General features: G+C 36.6%; 1 protein-coding gene across 2 annotated transcripts in view; it reads left to right on the forward strand.

Moving 5' to 3' along the window:
- The first annotated feature begins 2770 nt into the window (after positions 1 to 2770).
- The window catches only part of LOC132553390 (WD repeat-containing protein 93-like), a 52825-nt gene continuing 29670 nt past the window's right edge, over positions 2771 to 25925 (forward strand). For both annotated transcript variants that reach the window (XM_060217636.1, XM_060217635.1), the window contains exons 1-8: positions 2771 to 3028; positions 3931 to 4132; positions 4436 to 4503; positions 9397 to 9478; positions 16909 to 17027; positions 17239 to 17301; positions 24043 to 24151; positions 24710 to 24724. In XM_060217636.1, the coding sequence (XP_060073619.1) occupies positions 2771 to 3028; positions 3931 to 4132; positions 4436 to 4503; positions 9397 to 9478; positions 16909 to 17027; positions 17239 to 17301; positions 24043 to 24151; positions 24710 to 24724 (916 nt within the window). The remainder of the gene's footprint in view (positions 3029 to 3930; positions 4133 to 4435; positions 4504 to 9396; positions 9479 to 16908; positions 17028 to 17238; positions 17302 to 24042; positions 24152 to 24709; positions 24725 to 25925) is intronic.

The following is a 25925-nucleotide window of genomic DNA, read 5'->3' on the forward strand; positions in this document are numbered from 1 at the left end:
AAATACTTTGAGAGATCTCATCAAGGACTTACTCTTTATTACGTCTAAACCTTCAAGCACTATATCGTTATGAAAACTTACTTAGTATTGACAATCAAGCATTCTTAATGATTGGTTCCAACTTTGCTCATTGTCAGTATAAGTGGACTGCCATGCTCATTGTCAATATAAGTGGACTGCCATGCTCATTGCCAGTATAAGTGGACTGCCATGCTCATTGCCAGTATAAGTGGACTGCCATGCTCATTGTCAATATAAGTGGACTGCCATGCTCATTGCCAGTATAAGTGGACTGCCATGCTCATTGTCAGTATAAGTGGACTGCCATGCTCATTGTCAGTATAAGTGGACTGCCATGCTCATTATCAGTATAAGTGGACTGCCATGCTCATTATCAGTATAAGTGGACTGCCATGCATCACAACGATAAATTCATGTATAATGAATTGACTCTGAAGAGCTTCACTAATAGGGACTCAATTTTGGAAAATTAACAGTAATATCATATGATATGCTTCAATAAAGCTGTTACTTCAGTGACTTTAAAATATGTTGATATTAGACTACTGTAGTTTCTTCACAAGGAGGAATGCCTCATTGCTACTGGCACCAACTCCTTACTGATTTGCTAAAACATGTATATGTACCAGGAAATTGACATTTTTATTGTACCCAGCTTGGAGTGGACTTGTTTCTAACTTGTTCTTTATTTTCTGAGTTTTGTAAGGTTTGTAGCTAAGTTGTGTGTATGTACCTATACAGCCAATGGAGTACTGCATATTCATTGGTATCATCAGCAGAGTCCATCAGTTTCCACCTTTGTCCCAGAACATACTAATACTGGTGGTCGACAGAGGTGATTAATTCTTGGCCTGTCAAGGGATGGCTTCCTGTCTCTGTCCTCCCATCTGCTCCACAGCATGCATGATGCATGTTCTACAGCTTCAGCTAATCTGTGCGTTGCCATCTTATGTGTTTTCCCGAATAAACCAAAAGCCTGTAGTGTCCTCCAGACTGGGTATGCTGGGAACCCTCTGTATCCTACTTCTACAGGAAACAGTCAGGTACTCCACCCTCACTCCCTACACCGTTTCATAAGTTCTGCATTCTTGGCTCTTTTCCTCTCTCCTGGTTGCACCACTAATCTCATGGTACAGTTAGCTTGATGACTAAAATCTGCCTGGATTTGGTAGACCATATCACCACATCCAGATGTAATGTCTGCACAGCATCCAGAAGCACTAGTTTCTTCCCTAGGTCCACTCTCATACCCCATAACTGTGCCTTCCCTTGCTCCCCTGCTTTTATAAATCATATAAATAATGGTTTGTGCCTTTTCTGCAGTCTCTTCTTCTTTCTTTCCACTTCAGAAATGTCTGCTAATTTCTGAATCACCTGGAAGTGCCTCCACTTGTACTGACCCTGTGTTAGCAAGGTCTTGCATGTTGATAGGATTTGTCACGTGGTCCCACCTTCTTGGCAAAGTAGGCACTTCAGCTCTTCAACTACTCCCCACTGGTCAAGGTTTGCTGGTGATGGTAGAGTGTCAAAGACAAAGTATTGGAGTGGTATTTCTAAAACCTTTTTTCAATAAAGTTTTCCCCCCAGACAAAGACCAGTATGTACCTGGGATTGGGTTTTCCAAAGTACTTTTAAGGATATAGCTGGTGAACAAAAAAACCCATTACACTGATGATTTGCCAGCAGGTATCCTGGGTTGATTGCTATAGAGTGTTATCAAATATATGACCTTGACCTCATTGGAAAGTCACAATGGGCTCAGATTTGTTAAAAAGTTCAAATGGCTTTTCTGAAAATCCTGAGTATAAAAAGTGATCATTCTTGTAAACAAGCAATGTAATTTCTGAATAATATACATTCAATTTGTTGATTACCTTAACCTTATGGTTTTTCATTGATACCATGTCCAAGGTCAAATACATGTAAAATAAATAAACCCCTTCTGAAAAAAAAATCAGGCCTTTTTCTATCACAATTATTTTAGTTTGTCAAAACTAACTGGTTCCCACAAGATGACAATTCAACTTTAATGAACCACTGCTGAGTGAATTTTGATCCTGGTCTGTGATTCTGTGTGCAATATGACGAGACAGTTTTGATGGTAAGATTGACACTTACTGGATGATGATGGAAGTGATACCTGTTTTCAGGCTAGATGGTTCAAAGGTCAGCATGTAACAGAAAGAAACATGTACACCCTCAAAACTATTGTGTAACCACACACTTCACTTTTACAACAATTTAACCTATAGTTGTGAATGTGACTGGTAACTTCACAGAAATCCAATGATAACAAATACACTTTATTGCTCAGAATGGATGTCATCCCCAGTTGGGAAGTCAAATAATTGTCACTGACTTAGGCTTTAATTGTTTTTATTTGCAGAAACTGCTCATTTAAATTAATGTTAAGAATCATGCAAGTAGTGTCAATATGCAACGATAAATTTCATTATTATTTATAATTTATTTTTTGTTTTGTTTGTGCTGATACAATCGGAAATTTTTATTAAACGAAAGCAGGTAAAAACCTTTTTGACTATATAACTTCCGGTTTGGCCAGTCTAATGGTAAGACGCCAGTTTGTTGTCGTTTCCGGTGTCATGGCTGACTTGGTTACGAATGGCACCTGTTTATAGCATCATTATTCCTAATTTTGCATGCGAAAACGTTTCTCATTTTCAAAATACCTTAAGATAATATTTTTATGACACCTTTTGATTATTTTGACTGAATCTTAACGCTAGTCATGCCCGTTTACTTGAGGAAAAACGTCAACTTCACGCCGCCATCGCTCGATCATATTCCTGTTGAACAAGAAGATGATTATGTTCAAGATCCGGAACAGCTCAAGGATCACTTGCCTCAGCCGTATCGTATGCTGGACAAAGTGTTGAATAAAGTATTCGAAGATGCATGGGCTATCATTGAACAGAGAGAAAACGCTGCTTTGGAAGAAGCTCGAAGATTTAAGCCACCACAGTTCGATTATGAAGAAGAAATTGAGGTAAACCTGCTATAAAAATATTACTTTAATCATTGATAGAGAAAGAAAGGCATGCCATAACCAATGTTTCTTCTGAGCTCAACATCAAACATCTGTCCATCAAAATCAATAATGTCTGGTGCTCGGATTCGTGGAAACTGGAGATGCCTCGTACAGTAGGCTACGTCAATGGAAATACGAATTGTTCATAACAATTTATCCAACTAATTCTTTCACGTGCAATACGATGTCCACGTTGTGTTTCTGTTCATTTGCATACCTATAGTTTGAAACACACATATCAAGTTTTACAGAATATATACAACTATAGAGAAAAATACTCCAAGCAGCTACAAATGTATATAAGATATATAGTGATATTTTTTTCTTAACTTGTTTAGAAACCAAGCACCTGTGCTATAAGGCTAGGATCCAAACAGCAACAACCTAGAATTAAAAATGTGTAATGTAATGGATATAGACTTGGTAAATAGGGCTAATGAGTCAATGAATGGTATATGTACATGTGTAATAAGAAGAAGTAATGAAAAACACCCTGCCACCTCTTGGGTTTGATCTAGTGACCCTTAAGTCTCTCGCCAGACACTTTACTACTCGACTAAAGGGAAATCCCCGCTAGCAGAGGCTAGTAAGGCGACCTGTACTCTCAACTTCTACACATCTAAATGCAGTCTACTTGTTAAGAGGCAATAGGAGATTGTATATACTTGATGAAGCTTGAATGCAAGTCTGGTATATTGCACTTTTAATGTCCAGTAAATCATTAATCCGAATTGACTTGTTAAATACAGTAACAGTTGAAGTGGTTTGAATGTCAAGATTAAACCATTTTTATTATGTCAGATTTAATCTATATTCATTCTGGTTCTAATTCTAAAGAAATGTACTCCATTGTTCCTAAGGTGCTTGGTGGAGCAACGAGCATTACCTGTAGTAGTGATGGAAAGATTGTGTTTGTGGGACTGCCAAATGGAATAGCTGTCATAGATTCTGTTACTCGCAACAGGATTTGTGCTTGGGAAGAAGAAAAAATAGAAATCATCCGCTTGAAGACATACCCTATTGCAGAGAGCATGTATCTGATAGTAAGCCTTGATGATATGGGTGAGTGATAATTACCTAGATCATCTCTACATCTTGATATATATATCACATAAAATACAAAACATTTTCTTTTTAAAATGGTAACAATCTATTGTATTGAGGCATATGCTGAAGTAGTTACTTTATATAAGCAATACACTCACTGTTCAGTTTTATGATGCAGCATAGCAAGTTTTTTACATGTACATTTGTGTCATTATTCAGAGTGATAAACACTAAAATATTTCATTTCATTACGCAGATTTAATAAAACGTAACTTTGATCTCATTGGTGGTTACCTAACTGTTGTGTATTTTTTTCAGGTCTAGCTAGACTTCATGCTTTTGCTGGTGAAAGACTGTTCCTTCTGAAGTTGCTAAATGAAGCACAGGTAAATCAGTCTATAATGCTATTATCTTAACGAGGTCAAATTAAATTACCAGTTATCAATGTCTTCTCTGTAAATACCTGATACAGGAAATTCTAACCCACAACAGAGTCAAAAGGATCTAATCACCAACTGATTACTCCATGTTTCTTGTAGAATGGATAATTTCCTAATAACATGGGTTGCGTTTCTCTTAATAATGTGAAACCAGTAAGTGATGCATGTATGCATATCTAACATGTTTTGAAACAAATGAAATAAAGCTATTTTTTCATACATTTTTCTGCAATAAGCACATTCCCTATGAGTCAAAGTTAATTCTATGTTTATTACAGAGTAGAACACTTAAAAGGCTTGTGATTTATCTGAAACATTTACCGTACAATCTGATCTACAGAGACAAAGGGCAATATTTATCCCTTACCAAACAGTATGCAAAACATTAGGACAGGGATTTCAAAGAAAGTTTAGGAGTTTACCAAAATTCTAAATTTAGAAGTAGTTACATCATTTGATCAAATTAGTTTTAAAAGAATGAGATATATTGAAAAAATCAGTACAAATAATACATAAAGAGGTGCTTAAATGTTGACTTAGAAAGAAAAAAGTTTTCTTTAGAAATTTCAAATGTATACATGTATGTTATCGGGGAAATTTTCATTGTGGATTTCCTTGTAATTTGTGTGTAGATCCTTTCATTTTTAATTGAATACAGTGTTGTGTTTCCTGATACTTTTACCCAATGCCTGATCCTGATTCACATGGTTGCTACAATATGGTTTACTCTCTGTATTAGGGTAACATATTGATGCACTTCACTTTTTTATTGTTACCAAAATATGATTGGATCAAAGCATCCTGTCACCATTTTTGTTGACAGATATTTAGTTTGTTTAATTTCTGATGTTCTGAATTCCTCTTTTTTTTTCATAAAGGAGATTTTAGCACCAGTAAGTTTGTGTGTCCAAATGGAATTGTGTCTTGCAAAATTAATTGATATTTCAATGATTCTTGTTCATAACATAAAATATCTTGTGATAAATAATTTTTGTACCAACAATATCATAAAAACAATAGGAAACATCACTAAAGAGGGAGAAAGTTTTCTTTTAGTAACTATAAATAAATATGAATATGTAAGCATCATACTTTAATGTTGCATAATTCAATACTGATGAAATTTTCAAAAATCCAAACTGTAAATATGATGGGTTGGTTATTTTCTTTTCAACATAGAAATATTTTTCAATTAGTTCATAGCCATTTTATTATAATCAGTTTGAAACAAAGTATTTACCTATAATGTAATATACATTTTTGTGTCTTTTTTAAGGAACCAGTTGAAACACCTGTAAGTTTATGCAATGACCTAAGTGTACATTCTATTTATTGTTGAAGTACATTTTACAAACATTTTTAGTGATCCTTTTCATGAAATAAAGTGTGGTTTGCCTTTTTTTCCAAAATAAATTTTGTTTAATATTCAACATATTTTTGTTTACACTTGCAAAAGAGATCGTAATATCATTATGATGATATTACATTCATTTTGTGCCGCCCAATAATAATATGTAGTAACACGTAAACTAAAGAACATGAAAAATTATCATATTTTAATTGATTTTTGATTTTTAAAAAAATCTGTGTTTTATTTTATCTAATTAAAAGGACGGTGTTGATGCAGTAAGTGTATTTCCAAGCATGCCTTTCTTCACCTTGTTATATTCAGTAAATTTATTAACCATAATGATCAATTTACATCATTAAAATTCCAATTAAAGTATTTTAAGCATTAAATGTTTTAGTATCCATGACTCTTTACCCTAATGCTACCATGTGGATATCACATGATCTCATTCAAGGCATGATACATCCATTCTGAATAAACTTTACACTGCCTTTTCCAAATAAAGGAAGTTGATGCATGTCATATTTGTATCTTAATAAAATTGATAATTTTGCCTGCTCACCTAAATAAGAACATCCTAAGATTATAAAATCACAAAATTGGATATCTCACATTACTGACTGAATCTCTGGGAAACTAATTAGGTTACATAACAGTCACTTGATCACTTCTATATCTATGGTATGTATGTAACTTATGTTAGTATTTAACTATTGTCGTTGAATCTTATTATAGGAGTTACTAGAATCGGTAAGTCAGCTGACGGGAGATCACTTATGAAACCTGATCTCCTGGTTGCCATGGTGAAAAGATGCTATATTTGTTTTTGTATTTTTTATGTCCTTGGAACAGCAGGGTTGTTTCCAAAATGTTAAATCAAGTATTAATAATTTCTGGAATCGGGTAGAAACTGGTTTAAGTTTGTTTGTGGGTTTTTTTATCATCAATTTGTTATACATACACTTATGTACAAGAATGTGTGTTTATTAAAAAAAATTAACCGAGAAGTGGTGATGTTTGTTTCATTAAGATAAACAGCTAACACCTAATTGAATTTGCTACTTTAAAATTAGTCAGTTTAGTATTTGTTAGCAGCGATAATGAATTAATTAATTGTAATTGCTTTAGTTTGGTGGATAACACTTTGTTACCATTTGTATTTACTATTGATTGTTGTGAAAGGTGTTTATATCGATGTTTCTATATTTAGCAGATTTGTTTATTTCAGACACCAAGAAGCACACATTTCATAATAGCTTTTGTTGCTTCTCTTTATATATGTCTTTGAAGTTAAAAGTGCCTTTAAATTTTTGCACTCAAAAACTTAAGACACTATTTCTTTTCACTTTTCATATTGAACATCTTAAACCTTGTTAAGAGCACTATTCTTAATTTCCATACAGACACATAACTTTTTTTTCTTTGAAAGGATTTGGTATATATATTGACCCTGTATATCTGAGAAAAGTAGTGAGAGTATGATTATAACTGCTTTATATGTGTATAAATGATATTGTTTACTGAAAATGAATAATATCACATTACTTTAGTATGTTGTCAGATAAAGCAGAGTAGATAAATTTTCTAATAGAGAAATTAGAGATGAATTGATATTGAAGATTATCATTGGAGAAGTATACTGTTTTTTGTACTAAATTGTTCCCGAGAATTTGACAGGAAACTCAATATCCAAGGAAAATGGAGGGCTGACCACCAAATACTGATCTAATGGTTATAACATAGACAGTCTGTTGATTGATAATTGATAGCCATATCTATGTCAGCCTAAGGATATTCAATTGATAGCCCATATTTCACAGCCTGTTAGTGCTTAATTTATAGTCATAACTTTGCCAGCATGTATGTGTTAAAATGGTGGCAGGCTTTTTTTTTTTTTTTTTTTTTTTACATCTTCAGGAATGGGGCTCATACCTGGAAAAAAGATTAGGAAAAAATGAAAAATATGAAGGTTTTGTCCTTGGGAAAGGGGCCCATATTTGGCCCTAAATCCTACCGAAGAAAAGCCCAGATGATCATATCTTTGACAGTCTGAAACTCTTTATTTGGTGGCCCTTCATTTCACAAATGAATAATATTCAGTTAGTTGGTTCTGAACCTTTGACAGTCTTTAAATATTTCATTGATGACCCTAAATGGTTTTTGTCAGTGTGTCAGTATTCAGTTGATGATCATACCTTTGTCAGGCAGTAAATATTTAATTACTGGCCATATTTTGATAGTTTTTTCATATTTAATTGATGGTCATATGTTTAACAGCCTGCCAATATTGAATTGGTTGTCATGCTGGTCGTACATTTGACAGTCTGTTTATATTTGAGTCATTGTCGTTAAGCCTTTGCCAGTATTAAAATTTAATTAATGGTCATACCTTTAACAGCCTAGGACAAAAAATGTGGTGAGTCGAGTAAGTGTAAGTATTGTGATATTAGTCAGAGCTGGACTAGGTGCTTATTTGTGGCCTTTTATGTGTCCAAACAATTTTTACATCATATAAAGTTTGGAAAATGTTGAATATTTTTATGATTCATCATCAATTATACATTGAAAAACTCCACTTGAGTGACAATCTCAACAACCCTAAAATAGGTTTTAAGTAAAAGATACATGTACATATATATAAAAAAATCCTTGTTTGTAGGTTATGATAAGAATCTCAGCATAATTATACCAAATATAGAAGATATTTACTGTTTAAATCAAGGTCAAGGTCAATTTATTGTTTAAATCAAGGTCAAGGTCACAGATCATACACTGTTACATATAATGAATAGTTTTGAGTCATTTGCAAGTCAAGGTCACAGGTCAGAAAGTGTTACTTAGGAAGCAGTCATTGAGTCACAATATACAGGTCAAGTTCAGAGGTCGTATGAGTCTTGTGAAGACCATGATTGTTTCCTCTCAATGTAATAGTATCTTTTTTCTTATTCTTGAACCAGTGACATTTTTCTTAATAAACTCGTTTGGATTTGAGATAAAAATGTAGTCAACAGCCTTAATTAAACATTAATATGATAAAGTCTAGAGAAAATTACAAGTCTTGCTTTTTGTCATCTGTTTTCACCATTTTTGGTCAAAAAATAGCTGTCGGTTGCTGTGTGTTTGGCTGCGACATAGTTTGAAGTCAATAAGACAATTTGTGGCTATAGCTGTGAATGTTTCTTGTTGAAGACTGCCATTTCAGATAAATGAGAATTAATAATAAGTTTATGCCATTGCTTGATAAGTTTGAACACACTAAGAACGATATAATTCTAAAAAAAAAATAGTTCTAAATATTCCATGGTGTTGAGGTTACACAAAAAACAATTTTACAATATGGTCACTGTAGTGGAATGTCATTGGTAAACTGCTTTGAGATATTTGCCTGTATGAACTGTTGAGAAATATGTTTGATGTCAAGTATTTATTTATCTTTGTAAAAACTCATTATCAGTTTTGTATTGAGATGTCATTGTTCTTTGCTTTAGGAGGAAAAGTCTTCAACACGACTACTGATACATAAGTGTGAGGCATCTGCTGATGGGGAATATCTCGGCTCCCTGGTGGAAAGTAAGCTTATTTGTTCATTCACATCTGACTGATAACAAAAATGAGGTCTTAAATATCACAAAAAATTTCCCAATTTATTTTTTTTACAAGATGGAATTGTTCAATTCATGATTCTTGGATTTGAATATTGATGTACTGTTTAAGTTTTATTTAAATTTTTGTTGTGAAAAATATAATACTTGTGTAAGTAAGGTTAAGGATGGGTAGTAAGGTTAAAGTTTTACACTAATATCATAGAGGAATTTTTTATTTATTTATTTTTTTTGCCCAAAAAAAAACAATTCATACAAAATTCTGTAAGAAACTTCTATTATTTTCTTCTACCCTATACCTTTGTTGAAATCGTAGGGGTAGACTGAGGGGATTCTGTTAGAGAGTTGAGGGTTGGTAAATTGTAGAGGCAGATACAAGGGGTTTCTGTTAGAGAGTTGAGGGTTGGTAAATTGTAGAGGCAGATACAAGGGGTTTCTGTTAGAGAGTTGAGGGTTGGTAAATTGTAGAGGCAGATGCAAGGGGTTTCTGTTAGAGAGTTGAGGGTTGGTAAATTGTAGAGGCAGATACAAGGGGTTTCTGTTAGAGAGTTGAGGGTTGGTAAATTGTAGAGGCAGATACAAGGGGTTTCTGTTAGAGAGTTGAGGGTTGGTAAATTGTAGAGGCAGATACAAGGGGTTTCTGTTAGAGAGTTGAGGGTTGGTAAATTGTAGAGGCAGATACAAGGGGTTTCTGTTAGAGAGTTGAGGGTTTGTAAATTGTAGAGGCAGATACAAGGGGTATCTGTTAGAGAGTTGAGGGTTGGTAAATTGTAGAGGCAGATACAAGGGGTTTCTGTTAGAGAGTTGAGGGTTGGTAAATTGTAGAGGCAGATACAAGGGGTTTCTGTTAGAGAGTTGAGGGTTGGTAAATTGTAGAGGCAGATACAAGGGGTTTCTGTTAGAGAGTTGAGGGTTTGTAAATTGTAGAGGCAGATACAAGGGGTTTCTGTTAGAGAGTTGAGGGTTGGTAAATTGTAGAGGCAGATACAAGGGGTTTCTGTTAGAGAGTTGAGGGTTTGTAAATTGTAGAGGCAGATACAAGGGGTATCTGTTAGAGAGTTGAGGGTTGGTAAATTGTAGAGGCAGATACAAGGGGTTTCTGTTAGAGAGTTGAGGGTTTGTAAATTTTAGAGGCAGATACAAGGGATATCTGTTAGAGAGTTGAGGGTTTGTAAATTGTAGAGGCAGATATAAGGGATTTCTGTTAGAGATGTAACCTGGGTTAAATATATTCGGGTCGTAGGGTCACCAGTGCACATAGGGATATATGCTTGTGAGCCGGATAGTTCCGCTCGCTCGGCCTCCGCCCTCTACTAGCATATGCTATAACCTTTTCTTTACCATCCTGAATCTGGTAAAGTACTGCCCCAAGACCTGTGCTACAGGCATCTGTATGGAGAATGAAAGGTTTAGAGTAATCAGCATAAGCTAATACAGGTGGTTGCGTCAACTTCTCCTTAATTAGCTCAAAAGAGCTTTGCTGAGGGTCACCCCAAACCCAGTCAGCTTTCCGCTTGGGTTTCTTTGACTTCCTGGACTTAGGTAAGTCTTTCAAAGTCTTTCTTTTCAAGTCATGACCTTGAAGAAGTTGATTGAGGGGATGGATAATCTTAGCGTAATCCTTGATGAAACGCCGATAATATCCACAGAAACCTAGGAATTGACGCAACTCCTTGACATTTGAAGGCTTCGGCCAGTCTTTGACCGCTGAAACTTTTTCAGGATCAGTAGCTATGCCCTCTTCGGACACTACATGACCGAGGTATGTTACAGATGTTTTGAAAAATTCGCACTTGGAAGGTTTCAGCTTTAAGCCATGCTTTACAAGCCTATCAAATACTGACTCTAGTCGACTGAGATGTTCATCAAAAGTCTTAGAAAATATAAGGATGTCATCGAGAAAAATGAGACATTCCTTCAGGTGCATATCTCCCATGCATTTTTCCATAAGTCTCTGGAAAGTGGCGGGTGCATTTGTCAAGCCAAACCCCATACGAACAGTTTCGTAGAAGCCAAGGTTGCCAACAGAAAATGCTGTTTTTTCCTTGTCAGCTTCAGCCAATTCAACTTGCCAATAACCAGCTCTCAGGTCAAGTTTAGAGAAATACCTGGCACCATTTAAAGTGTCTACAGTATCATCGAACCTTGGGAGCATATAGGCATCTTTACGAGACTTAGAGTTGAGCATATGATAATCTATGCAAAACCTTAAGGAACCGTCCTTCTTCCTTACCAAAACAACATTTGAAGAGTAAGGACTCGATGATTCTCGTATGACCCCAGCATCAAGCATTTCCTTGACATGCTGTCGGACTTCCTCGTACATACCTGGTGGTATTTTGCGATAAGGTTGTTTAAATGGCTTATCGTTTACGAGGTCGATCTTGTGCTGGACCAAGTCGGTGTGTCCGATATCAAAGGCGCTTTTAGAGAAAGCACATTCCCATTTACCAAGAACTTGCCTTGCACGCAATAACTGCTCCTCTGATAATGTATCAGTGTTAATCCTAACACCAAGTTCCTCAGGTAAAGACAAGTTATCTCCCTTGTCACTAACTGGCAAATGAGATGCCAAGTTATCAACAACTTTCACCTGAGCGACCTCACAAATAACTGATTTTGGAGGTATAATTATAGGTTTACCAGTAGTGTTACAAAGTTTCACTGGTATTTTAGCACGTGAAATGCCATTTTTCACTTTTATAACACGAGGGCACACCATATAGTTAAGAGCAGAATTGCTGCAATTTTCAGTGACTAGACTGGTTATATCGGGACTAAGTCCCCTGGCTATCCCATTAACAATGGCAGCAGGTGGTCCTGTCACTGAAGACAAGGACATGGATACTGGCAAAATTGATGTCAGTAAGATGTCTGAGAAGGACTTAATCAAGGCGCTTCAAGCGTTTGGGAATTGGGATGTTTTTCCCAAACCCATGAAAGGTCCTGGAGCTATTCCCAAAGGACCCAAGGAAGCTAGCACTCCTATAGTCAAGGAGGGTGATCCTGTACAAGGGTCTGTAGCTTTCGATTTTTCAAACTTAGGGCATACACTGAGTCATGCAGCCAATAGTGCCAACCGCCCTCGCATTGTTTCTTTGTTTTCTGGTGATGATCCACCCCAAAAGGGTGAGGCTTCTTATATTGAGTGGCGATTCGAGACCTCCGGGTATATTGATGACCCAGAGATACCAGAAACGGTGGTAATTCAGGCCATACGTAAGTCCTTAAGAGGTACGGCTAGGAGGATGCTGATTTCTATAGGCTCCTCAGCTACACCACACCAGATTTTGGATAGATTGGACATGCTATTTGGTGACATATCAACTCATGGCATGGTAATGCAAGAGTTTTTTAACTGTTCTCAGAGACCAGATGAGTCAGTTACAGCCTTTGGTTGTCGATTGGAGACATTACTCCAGACAGCCATAGAAAATGGCTCTTTACAGTCATCTTCAAAGAATGATCTCCTGCGGCATAAGTTTTGGACATCACTGTACAATGATAAACTTAAAAGCCAGACGAGACATAAATACGACAGCATCACAGACTATAACCATTTGTTGTGTGAGATTAGGGTGGTTGAGAAGGAATTAAACATTTCTTCTACAGGTTTCTCTAAACCTGACCCTACTAAAAGTAAAAAAGCTGGTCACCATGCAATCTCATGTGAGAGTAGTCAGGCTGTTGTTGGGTCTTCCAGCCTAGAAAAAACTTTTGATGAAAAGTTGAAAAAGTTAGAGGAAAAACTGTCGAATCAAGTTGTTGCCTGGCAGGACCATGTAAATTCTGTTCCTGACTTTTCTGACTCAGGTTTTGTGTAACAAATGATTTGTTTGACCTCAGACCGGTGTCAGCCTGATCAGCTGATCGGATATATAACTGTCAGATAAATGTGACTGACGAACCTGATCCATTCACGAACGTTTGATTATTATTTTTTCTGGAATTGTTAAATTGTTTCATAGACTTTAATTATCTTGGACTCATTGAATTATTTCATAGACTTTGATAATCCTTATACATATCATTGTGATACATGTATATTATAAATGTACCGTGTTATTTCTATATCCTTAATTGGTTGTCAGAGCTGTGCTAGTTGCAAAGTGATGAAATGTCAAGTCATAAGCGGTATGTCTACTTGCAAACTGCAAAGATTGCAAGGTCAAATGATTGTGATTGTTTTACCTGGATTAAGATCTCATTTCTTCATTACTAAGGAGAATGGCACCCTGAAGGGAGTCCTGTGTATATGTCTCTCTGATAAGAGGTTCTCCAGAGCAAACTCAAGCTTAGCTGTAGAGTCAAACTTTGTATAGTTTCTGTTTTGTTCTCTTAGATAGTATGGACAGGGATTTGTTTAGCAGTATCTTCCCTATAAGTATCAGGAATCTGTTAACCCTGTGCAACAACAATATTGTTGCTAGCACAATATTGGTGATTTGGCAAATCATACCTTATGTTGTTCCGCTGTCTTACCTATTCCAGTAGTAAGTGCGAATATATTTAAGCGTGGTAAATGCCTGAGACATTTATTTCTGCGGGGGAGTATGTAACCTGGGTTAAATATATTCGGGTCGTAGGGTCACCAGTGCACATAGGGATATATGTACTGTGAGCGTGTGATTGGACGCATGTTACCCTTTCACCCTTTCCCGCCACCTAAGTGACGCTACCAGTATAGGCTTCACTCTTACGTTGCCTATGCTGGTGGACGGACGCGATCTGATATTTCTGGACCCCCAGCACAGACCCTGGTAAGTACACAGCAGAATTCTTACCTCGATTTTATCTGATCAGTGGTGCGAGATCTTGTGTGCAAGAACGAGTATGAACTGTATGGAAGTGATCGTAAGAAGTCTTTTATTTATATTATAGGTCTTTCTCCTCGGACCAATAAATTTCTAAACATACACCAAGAGTCTTTCATCTGTTGACCGGTGTTACAGAGAGTTGAGGGTTTGTAAATTGTAGAGGCAGATACAAGGGGTTTCTGTTAGAGAGTTGAGGGTTTGTAAATTGTAGAGGCAGATACAAGGGATATCTGTTAGAGAGTTGAGGGTTTGTAAATTGTAGAGGCAGATATAAGGGATTTCTGTTAGAGAGTTGAGGGTTTGTAAATTGTAGAGGCAGATACAAGGGGTTTCTGTTAGAGAGTTGAGGGTTTGTAAATTTTAGAGGCAGATATAAGGGATTTCTGTTAGAGAGTTGAGGGTTTGTAAATTGTAGAGGCAGATATAAGGGATTTCTGTTAGAGAGTTGAGGGTTTGTAAATTGTAGAGGCAGATACAAGGGGTTTCTGTTAGAGAGTTGAGGGTTGGTAAATTGTAGAGGCAGATACAAGGGGTTTCTGTTAGAGAGTTGAGGGTCCTGTAAGAGAGTTCAGGGTTGGTAAATTGTAGAGGCAGATACAAGGGGTTTCTGTCCAAGAGTTGAGGGTTTGTAAATTGTAGAGGCAGATCCAAGGGATTTCTGTTAGAGAGTTGAGGGTTTGTAAATTGTAGAGGCAGATACAAGGGGTTTCTGTTAGAGAGTTCAGGGTTTGTAAATTGTAGAGGCAGATACAAGGGGTTTCTGTTAGAGAGTTGAGGGTTTGTAAATTGTAGAGGCAGATACAAGGGGTTTCTGTTAGAGAGTTGAGGGTCCTGTAAGAGAGTTCAGGGTTGGTAAATTGTAGAGGCAGATACAAGGGGTTTCTGTCCAAGAGTTGAGGGTTTGTAAATTGTAGAGGCAGATCCAAGGGATTTCTGTTAGAGAGTTGAGGGTTTGTAAATTGTAGAGGCAGATACAAGGGGTTTCTGTTAGAGAGTTGAGGGTTTGTAAATTGTAGAGGCAGATACAAGGGGTTTCTGTTAGAGAGTTGAGGGTTTGTAAATTGTAGAGGCAGATCCTAGGGGTTTCTGTTAGAGAGTTCAGGGTTGGTAAATTGTAGAGGCAGATACAAGGGGTTTCTGTTAGAGAGTTCAGGGTTTGTAAATTGTAGAGGCAGATACAAGGGGTTTCTGTTAGAGAGTTGAGGGTTGGTAAATTGTAGAGGCAGATACAAGGGATTTCTGTTAGAGAGTTGAGGGTTTGTAAATTGTAGAGGCAGATCCTAGGGGTTTCTGTTAGAGAGTTCAGGGTTTGTAAATTGTAGAGGCAGATACAAGGGGATTCTGTTAGAGAGTTGAGGGTTGCTAAATTGTAGAGGCAGATACAAGGGGTTTCTGTTAGAGAGTTGAGGGTTGGTAAATTGTAGAGGCAGATACAAGGGGATTCTGTTAGAGAGTTGAGGGTTGCTAAATTGTAGAGGCAGATACAAGGGATTTCTGTTAGAGAGTTGAGGGTTGGTAAATTGTAGAGGCAGATATAAGGGATTTTTGTTAGAGAGTTGAAGGTTGGTAAATTGTAGAGGCAGATACAAGGGATATCTGTTAGAGAGTTAAGGGTTGGTAAATTGTAGAGGCAGATACAAGGGATATCTGTTAGAGAGTTAAGGGTTGGTAAATTGTAGAGGCAGATACAAGGGATATCTGTTAGAGAGTTAAGGGTTGGTAAATTGTAGAGGCAGATATAAGGGATTTTTGTTAGAGAGTTAAGGGTTGGTAAATTGTAGAGGCAGATACAAGGGGTTTCTGTTAGAGAGTTGAAGGTTGGTAAATTGTAGAGGCAGATACAAGGGATATCTGTTAGAGAGTTGAGGGTTGGTAAATTGTAGAGGCAGATACAAGGGGTTTCTGTTAGAGAGTTAAGGGTTGGTAAATTGTAGAGGCAGATATAAGGGATTTTTGTTAGAGAGTTAAGGGTTGGTAAATTGTAGAGGCAGATACAAGGGATATCTGTTAGAGAGTTGAGGGTTGGTAAATTGTAGAGGCAGATACAAGGGATATCTGTTAGAGAGTTAAGGGTTGAAAAATTGTAGAGGCAGATACATGGGATATCTGTTAGAGAGTTAAGGGTTGGTAAATTGTAGAGGCAGATATAAGGGATTTTTGTTAGAGAGTTGAAGGTTGGTAAATTGTAGAGGCAGATACAAGGGATATCTGTTAGAGAGTTGAGGGTTGGTAAGTTGTGTAGGCAGATCCTAGGGGTTTCTGTCCAATAGTTGAGGGTTGGTTAGTTGTGTAGGCAGATCTTTGGAGGGGGGGTATTTTTGACAGTTGAGGGTTGGTGTAATTCCTGTTTTAAAGGGACATATATAATTGAAAATGTATTTTTGAAAGTGAATATATCTTGCTGCTAATATATATCTCAATCGTAGTCAGATTGAAATGTCCAATTTGACCATACAAATTGGTTTTATGCAATGAAAATAAAAAATTTTTATCAGATATTCAAAAAAAAGAAAAAAGACTTTGAAGGGATAATTATGTAGCATTGAAATAACATGATATGAAAGTACTGCTCTGATTACAGACCCCACGTCTGCAGAAGTGTGGCTAGAGATCTACCGACTTCCCCGAGATGAGTGGGTTCAGGAACTGGAGAAAAGGCTTGCTGATGCCCAGAAAGAACTGGAGAAGAAAGACGGAAAGGTACAAATGTGTTCAGTCTGTAGAATTTAAATAATTTTCTGACAAATACAAAATTATCCTTAGTTATTCATGTTGAAGGTAGTCTTATATAGGGAATTAAAGACAATGAAAACATAATTTGTTTGAAAATCAATAGGTAATATGGTATGTGAAAAAACTTGATAATCATTGCATATGTAAATTGCTGTAGAGAATAAGTTATCTGTTTCAGACAGTGGAAGAGCCCCCAACACCAGTGGCTACAGAGGAGGGTGATGGAGAAAGTGAACAGCAGGTATTTATCTATCTAGGGTATCACCAGTGTTTCTGTATGTCTGTGTTTTTATGAGAATTTAGTTTTTTTGCTGTAAATTCTTGAAAATCTCAATAAACAGAAGAGGTTGAATCTTTCTCCTACCCAAGTAATCATCCTAACCAGTATTTAGTCCTTCTCCTGTCTAAGCAATCACCCTACTGTGCTGTACTGGATCTGAATTATAATAATTGTCTGTGAAATGAAGGCCACGTTCTTCATCATAGTGTTAATTAAGATACTGTAACGATATTGCAATCCCAAGAAAATAGTATTTTGATAAAAGTTTTCAAAATTTTATACTTCAAATTTGGGATGGCGCAATATTACATGATGTACATTGTGCTCACAATATCTGCACAATGTGAGCATGATGTGTGGAAGATGTATGCATGATGTGCACATGAAAGGAAAACTGGATGAAATAAGCTATCGCCCATCTGTGGGCACGTTGTGTGGTTCTATCACAAAGATGTGCGATTCTATTGTGGTTGATATAAATTTAGAATTGATACAGATGTGTGGGATAGGGTTTATTTACTTTCTAAATGAAAAATGGAAAAAATGAAACATTCCTTGATCAGAGAAATACAAAAAAAACCTCGCAGTTGTAAATAGAATTTGATTATCAATCTGATTCTTGGAATGTGCATCCTTGATACTCAAAGTGTGACTGTCACTTTTGCTCTCTACACCCCTGACACATGTCATGGCAAAATTGAAGGTTCCACATGTGACACCTTGTGGACAAAACGAAAAGACTAGTTTAATGCTTTGATATACATCAAATGAATCTTAAGGTCTTATAACAATATATTGCAATGACTTTGAAGTTGGGTGTCGCTCCTTTGTAATCATCAAAAACAGGGTGTCAGCCTGTGATTGGTCAGTTTTTTTCTCCTGGAACCAATCATATTTCTTCGCTTGTGTTTCCAGTTTTGCCATGACATATTCCAGGAGTTCAGAGAATGAAAGACTGTAACCCCTGGAGTATCAAGCATGTTTAACATATTGACAATAAAAGAGGAGTGCTGGTGTTTTAGGGAAATGTAATTTTGTAACTAAACAGTAACACTTGATACTTCCACTAATTATTCTTCTGGTTTGCTTACTTTGATTAATGTATATGTCTATATATCTATGTTAATAATAACATATATTAATCTCCTTCTAGCAGTAAAGCCTGTGTATATTACAATATAATGACGGTCATCAGATGATGCACAAAAGAGAACATTAATTTCTTTCCCATAGTTTAAAACTTGGAGAAAAGTGTTTCTTGATCTTGGCTTTACTGGAATTCTGAGGAAGTATTAGCTTTGGAGAGGATATGTAACAGGTTTTACTGTATTCTGTATACTGTTAATCAACTACTTACTCTTATATCTATCCAGTTTGTATCACGCTTCCCTAAAAAGGGCAAAGGTCATAACCACAGTCGTTCTGTAACCTGGAAAGTAAGAACTCATGCTTGGCTTGTTTTAATAGCTTATTATATACCTGTACAATATACACAGTCTGGCTAGTGTGAGTCACCTTATTATATACCTGTGCAATATACACAGTCTGGCTAGTGTGAGTCACCTTATTATATACCTGTACAATATACACAGTCTGACTAGTGTGAGTCACCTTGTTATATACCTGTACAATATACACAGTCTGGCTAGTGTGAGTCACCTTGTTATATACCTGTACAATATACACAGTCTGGCTAGTGTGAGTCACCTTGTTATATACCTGTACAATATACACAGTCTGGCTAGTGTGAGTCACCTCATTATATACCTGTACAATATACACAGTCTGACCAGTGTGAGTCACCTCATTATATACCTGTACAATATACACAGTCTGACCAGTGTGAGTCACCTCATTATATACCTGTACAATATACACAGTCTGACCAGTGTGAGTCACCTCATTATATACCTGTACAATATACACAGTCTGACCAGTGTGAGTCACCTCATTATATACCTGTACAATATACACAGTCTGACCAGTGTGAGTCACCTCATTATATACCTGTACAATATACACAGTCTGACCAGTGTGAGTCACCTCATTATATACCTGTACAATATACACAGTCTGACCAGTGTGAGTCACCTTATTATATACCTGTACAATATACACAGTCTGGCCAGTGTGAGTCACCTTATTATATTATATACCTGTACAATATACACAGTCTGTCCAGTGTGAGTCACCTATATTATATACCTGTGAGTCACCTCATTATATACAATATACACAGTCACCAGTGTGAGTCACCTCATTATATACCTGTACAATATACACAGTCTGACCAGTGTGAGTCACCTTATTATATACCTGTACAATATACACAGTCTGGCTAGTGTGAGTCACCTCATTATATACCTGTACAATATACACAGTCTGACCAGTGTGAGTCACCTTATTATATACCTGTACAATATACACAGTCTGGCCAGTGTGAGTCACCTTATTATATACCTGTACAATATACACAGTCTGGCCAGTGTGAGTCACCTTATTATATACCTGTACAATATACACAGTCTGGCCAGTGTGAGTCACCTTATTATATACCTGTACAATATACACAGTCTGGCCAGTGTGAGTCACCTTATTATATACCTGTACAATATACAAAGTCAGGCTAGTGTGAGTCACCTTATTATATACCTGTACAATATACACAGTCTGGCTAGTGTGAGTCACCTTATTATATACCTGTACAATATACACAGTCTGGCTAGTGTGAGTCACCTTATTATATACCTGTACAATATACACAGTCTGGCTAGTGCTACACACCTTATTATATCTGTACAATATACACAGTCCTAGTGTGAGTCACCTTATTATATATACAATATACCCAGTGTGAGTCACATTATATACCTGTACAATATACACAGTCTGGCTAGTGTGAGTCACCTTATTATATACCTGTACAATATACACAGTCTGGCTAGTGTGAGTCACCTTATTATACATTATATATACATATATACACAGTCAGTGTGAGTCACCTTATTATATACCTGTACAATATACACAGTCTGGCCAGTGTGAGTCACCTTATTATATACCTGTACAATATACAAAGTCTGGCTAGTGTGAGTCACCTTATTATATACCTGTACAATATACACAGTCTGGCTAGTGTGAGTCACCTCATTATATACCTGTACAATATACACAGTCTGGCTAGTGTGAGTCACCTCATTATATACCTGTACAATATACACAGTCTGGCCAGTGTGAGTCACCTTATTATATACCTGTACAATATACAAAGTCTGGCTAGTGTGAGTCACCTTATTATATACCTGTACAATATACACAGTCTGGCTAGTGTGAGTCACCTTGTTATATACCTGTACAATATACTGGCTAGTGTGATTCACCTTATTATATACCTGTACAATATACACAGTCTGGCTAGTGTGAGTCACCTTATTATATACCTGTACAATATACACAGTCTGGCTAGTGTGAGTCACCTTATTATATACCTGTACAATATACACAGTCTGGCTAGTGTGAGTCACCTTATTATATACCTGTACAATATACACAGTCTGGCTAGTGTGAGTCACCTTATTATATACCTGTACAATATACACAGTCTGGCCAGTGTGAGTCACCTTATTATATACCTGTACAATATACACAGTCTGGCCAGTGTGTCACCTCATTATATAGTCACCTCATTATATACCTGTACAATATACACAGTCTGACCAGTGTGAGTCACCTCATTATATACCTGTACAATATACACAGTCTACCAGTGTGAGTCACCTCATTATATACCTGTACAATATACACAGTCTGACCAGTGTGAGTCACCTCATTATATACCTGTACAATATACACAGTCTGACCAGTGTGAGTCACCTTATCATATACCTGTACAATATACACAGTCTGACCAGTGTGAGTCACCTTATTATATACCTGTACAATATACACAGTCTTGCTAGTGTGAGTCACATGATATGCTATAATCCTTGCACAAGAGTGTTTTTGATTTCAATTCAGTGATATTTTCTACCAAACACAAGTTGGGCCAGCGAAGAATTTTATATCATGTGTGGTTTGTTTTTTGATGTATTTGATATACCCTTACTAGGCCATCAGTTAGGGACCATCTATTTCAGCTTGAACATTTTAATCAAAACTAAATTTTCCTTTGATAAAACTAAACTTTGTTGTACTCCTTGCAGAATGATACAAACAACGATAACACAGATTAAAGTGGGTTACCTCTTACACGAACAAAACACATGTTTACTTACAAACTTAAAGCAATGTTTGCACATGTATCATTGGTAAATCAAACATGTGCTCATACCGTTTTAAAAAATAGCATGTCCAAAATTGAAAAGTGATGAAAGAGGGTAAGTTCTGGAATGGTTCAGGACAGTATGATATACAGGCAAATAGCTGCATGTTTTAATGTCAGCCATTTTGTTATTTCTTCGTCAATGCAGCATCTGCATCAAGCTTTGTATGTTGACGGACGTTCCAGTTCTGGCAGACCTTGAAAAGACTACGGACAGACAAGCCTCATTTACTACTACCAGCATGCTGATATGACAGTGGAATGTCAGTGTAGCTGGTGTACTGTCAACAGATGTTGGACTAATAGGGGACTTCGCTCTCACCGACTAATAAAATGTCCTGTTGACCGTAAATCACAAACAAGAAAGTGCAATGTACACATGATCACCGGACATTGAATATTAAGTCTTTGCAAAGAGTCCATTGGTCTGATGAAAACCACTTTTTACTTAGTCCAACAGACAGCAGAGTCCATGGAGACTGAGAAATATGGCATACCATGTATTCACATTGGTGGCAGTGATCCTTTTTGAGATGCTTTTTTTGCTAAACTGTAAACTTTTCCTGCATGCCCATGATGGAACTTTAAATGGGCAGATCTCTAGTTGTTTAGCATTTCAATGCCCATCCATTGGCAGATCAGCATATCCTAATGGATGACCATGCAAACCAACACAGAGCCTGCCCATGGCAAGATTATCTACAACAAAAAGTGATTAAGATACTCCAATGGCATACATTATCACCAGTCATGAACCCAATTGAGCATGTGTGGGACTCTCTTGGGCAAATAGTCAATGCATAGATCCAAAATGCAAAACAGTTGGAAAAAACACGAGCTACATTGATTCAGGAGTGCCAGAGGATTCCATAGAACAAGCTTTGATGTTGTCAATGGTATGAGACAATGTGCAGAAGAATTATACCAGAAGCGTGGTAGCTATGCCTGATATTGACATTTCATACCAAATAGAACTAGATGATTAGTTAATCTCCTTGGTCAAGTGACATGTTTCTGAAAGTGTCCAGAGTTATCATGGATTGCCCTTCCTGAAGGTGTCCAGACTTATCATGGATACCCCTTCCTGTAGGTGTCCAGACTTATCATGGTAACCCTTCCTGTAGGTGTCCAGACTTATCATGGATTGTCCTTTCTGAAGGTGTCCAGACATATGGATTGCCCTTCCTGACAGTGTCTAGACTTATCATGGATTACCCTTCCTGAAGGTGTCCAGACTTATCATGGATTGCACTTCCTGAAGGTGTCCAGACTGATCATGGATATCCCTTCCTGAAAGTGACCAGACTTATCAAGGATTGCCCTTCCTGAAAGTGTCCAGACTTATCATGGATTGCACTTCCTGAAGGTGTCCAGACTTATCATGGATTGCACTTCCTGAAGGTGTCCAGACTTATCATGGATTGCACTTCCTGTAGGTGTCCAGACTTATCATGGATTGCACTTCCTGAAGGTGTCCAGACTTATCATGGATTGCACTTCCTGAAGGTGTCCAGACTTATCATGGATTGCACTTCCTGAAGGTGTCCAGACTTATCATTGACCACTGTTTCTGAAAGTGTCCAGACTTATCATGGATTGCACTTCCTGAAGGTGTCCAGACTTATCATGGATTGCACTTCCTGAAGGTGTCCAGACTTATCATGGATTGCACTTCCTGAAGGTGTCCTGAATTATCAAGGATTGCACTTCCTGAAAGTGTCCAGACTTATCATTGATCACTGTTTCTGAAAGTGTCCAGACTCATCATGGATTGCACTTCCTGAAGGTGTCCAGACTTATCATTGACCACTGTTTCTGAAAGTGTCCAGACTTATCATGGATTGCACTTCCTGAAGGTGTCCAGAATTATCAAGGATTGCACTTCCTGAAAGTGTCCAGACTTATCATTGATCACTGTTTCTGAAAGTGTCCAGACTCATCATGGATTGCACTTCCTGAAGGTGTCCAGACTTATCATGGATCGCACTTTCTGAAAGTGTCCAGACTAAACATGGATAGTCCTTGACTACCCAGTTCCTACTTGACTGCTGAATGTCCTTGTTTCCTTTTACTTTAGCTGTGGCATTGCACTTGAGCATGATCAAACACTACATTTTTCCTTTATCACTTAAATAGTTTCCCTGCACAGTCTGATTAACTTTATTAACTTTGGGTTTTTTTTAATCATGTTAATGATGTTCTGTTTTCTTCACTTAAGGTGATAAAGAATATGTACTGATGTTGTTTGTGTTTTGTATGCTGAAGTTATGCATTTAACTATTATCAACAACATATCAGTGTTAAGCATTGTAGGTAAATACAGTGATATGATAAGACTAATTCTTCTATTCTAAATATGCTTCTGTTGATTTTAAACACAGGAAAACCAGCCAGAAACAACACCACATCCGTCTACACATCCAGACAAGGCAGCCAAATTCACACAGATTTCACTTGTGATGAAGTTGAAACCCCCGTCCACACCAACAGGTAATACTCAAATATTTAATATGTGATAATCTAGTAATGATTCTAATGAAAAAAATGTAGAAATAAATAAGGAGTAATTTTTTTCATGAAAATGATCCTGCTCAGCACCATATACATCTTCACACATCTGTTTGTCGAGATGTTTTTATAACAAAGATACCAAACGTCTTCCAATGTCCAGTACAGGAAACAAAATCCAAGCCATCTGATTGAAAGGCACCAACCAACGTGCCACCTTAACACTCAATGTGGAATCAAAAAGCTATACAATAATTCAGAATAGAAATTTGATGTCAAATCTTAGGAATAATCTCTGGCTAAATATCACAGCTAAAATCTGGTGTGATTATTTTATTAGCAGCAGTATAAATATTTCTGAATGTAGACAATTGTAGGTGTAAGGAATCTTTATCATTTTGATTTCTAAATGGCTATCACTATGATATGTAGTTATGATGATTTACATGTTATTATTGTGTTACAGTCCAGTTACATATATATATATATGACCTAACAGTCTATTGTTTGCTATTTATCACTACATGATTTTAATTGCAGCCATTGAAAAGAGAGGTAATTTTTAATTCACTGGCCTTGGTTTGCTAGACACACCTTTCTATATTGTATAACTTTACACCTTAGCTTGTCTGCATGTTCACCCTTGTCTGCCTAAAGAATTTGTCAGGTGAATGTGTATTGTTTAAAGAAAATAATGTATATATTTATAACTCCAGATTATAGTCAATTAAGATTAAGTCAGTCATGAAGAAGTTAAACCTTCAGCATAAATGTAATATAATAATGATGATATTACGTCATTACAAGATAAGTTTGTTTAAAGTGATAATAGTTGGAATACCAAGATTTTTCACTTCTATAAAGATTAGTGGTAATGTTGTCTCCTTTGCAGCATTTAGAGTTTGAACTGAAATGTAACATACTCGGGTTAAATGCATGTATAATTTCAACTATAAACTTTATTTATTTTTTCAACTATACACTTTATTTATTTTACAACAATTGCAAAACAAGCTTTTCCAACTTATATTAATCACTGTTGTTGGTCCAGATGTAAACATGCACAGGATCTAACTATGGGGGAAACTTGAGTACCAAGGGAAAACCAGCCTGGTTGGGCAGGTGACCCTGCACATTTTCACATCCATTTCACCTATTAAACCCTGATGTTTAGGTGAAAGGCGAGTGCGTGACCACTGCACCACCTAACCACCTCCAAAATAACCCAATAATTTCAACCTCGGAAGTATTTTGATAGAAAAAGAAATAAAATTCAGGAAAAACTTTACAGAATATTCTTCCATGAAACTACCTGGTCACCTGGTGTAGACGTACACTGCTAATTATCATCATTAATATTAACTTTGCTAGCTCTAAATATCAGCATGAATATTAATTTCTTTAACTTCTACATAATGTTGTATATATCCTTGTTGTAAACAGAACATTAACAAACCATGCTAGATAAAGAGACCTAATCTGTTATCCTGCCTTGTCAAACAAGTTTAGTACCATTACATAGAATATTGTAGCATTGCATTTGATTTAAATCATCACTTGACAAGAATTGCTTGTTGCATATTGAGTAGTGTTTAGTATTATAGTTAAATGCTATTTTCAAGAGACATTAATTCAACACAAAGAATTCTTTTACACAACAAAGAAAATACAGATGTGTTAACAGAATCTCAGACTTCGATGAAAAATGGCAAAATATGAACAAAAGAAAGATTTACATGAAAAAATACACGGAGAA

Source organism: Ylistrum balloti, unplaced genomic scaffold, assembly GCF_031769215.1.
Source record: "Ylistrum balloti isolate Yb309-2 unplaced genomic scaffold, AGI_CSIRO_Ybal_v1 Utg370324, whole genome shotgun sequence".
Classification (NCBI taxonomy): domain Eukaryota; kingdom Metazoa; phylum Mollusca; class Bivalvia; order Pectinida; family Pectinidae; genus Ylistrum; species Ylistrum balloti.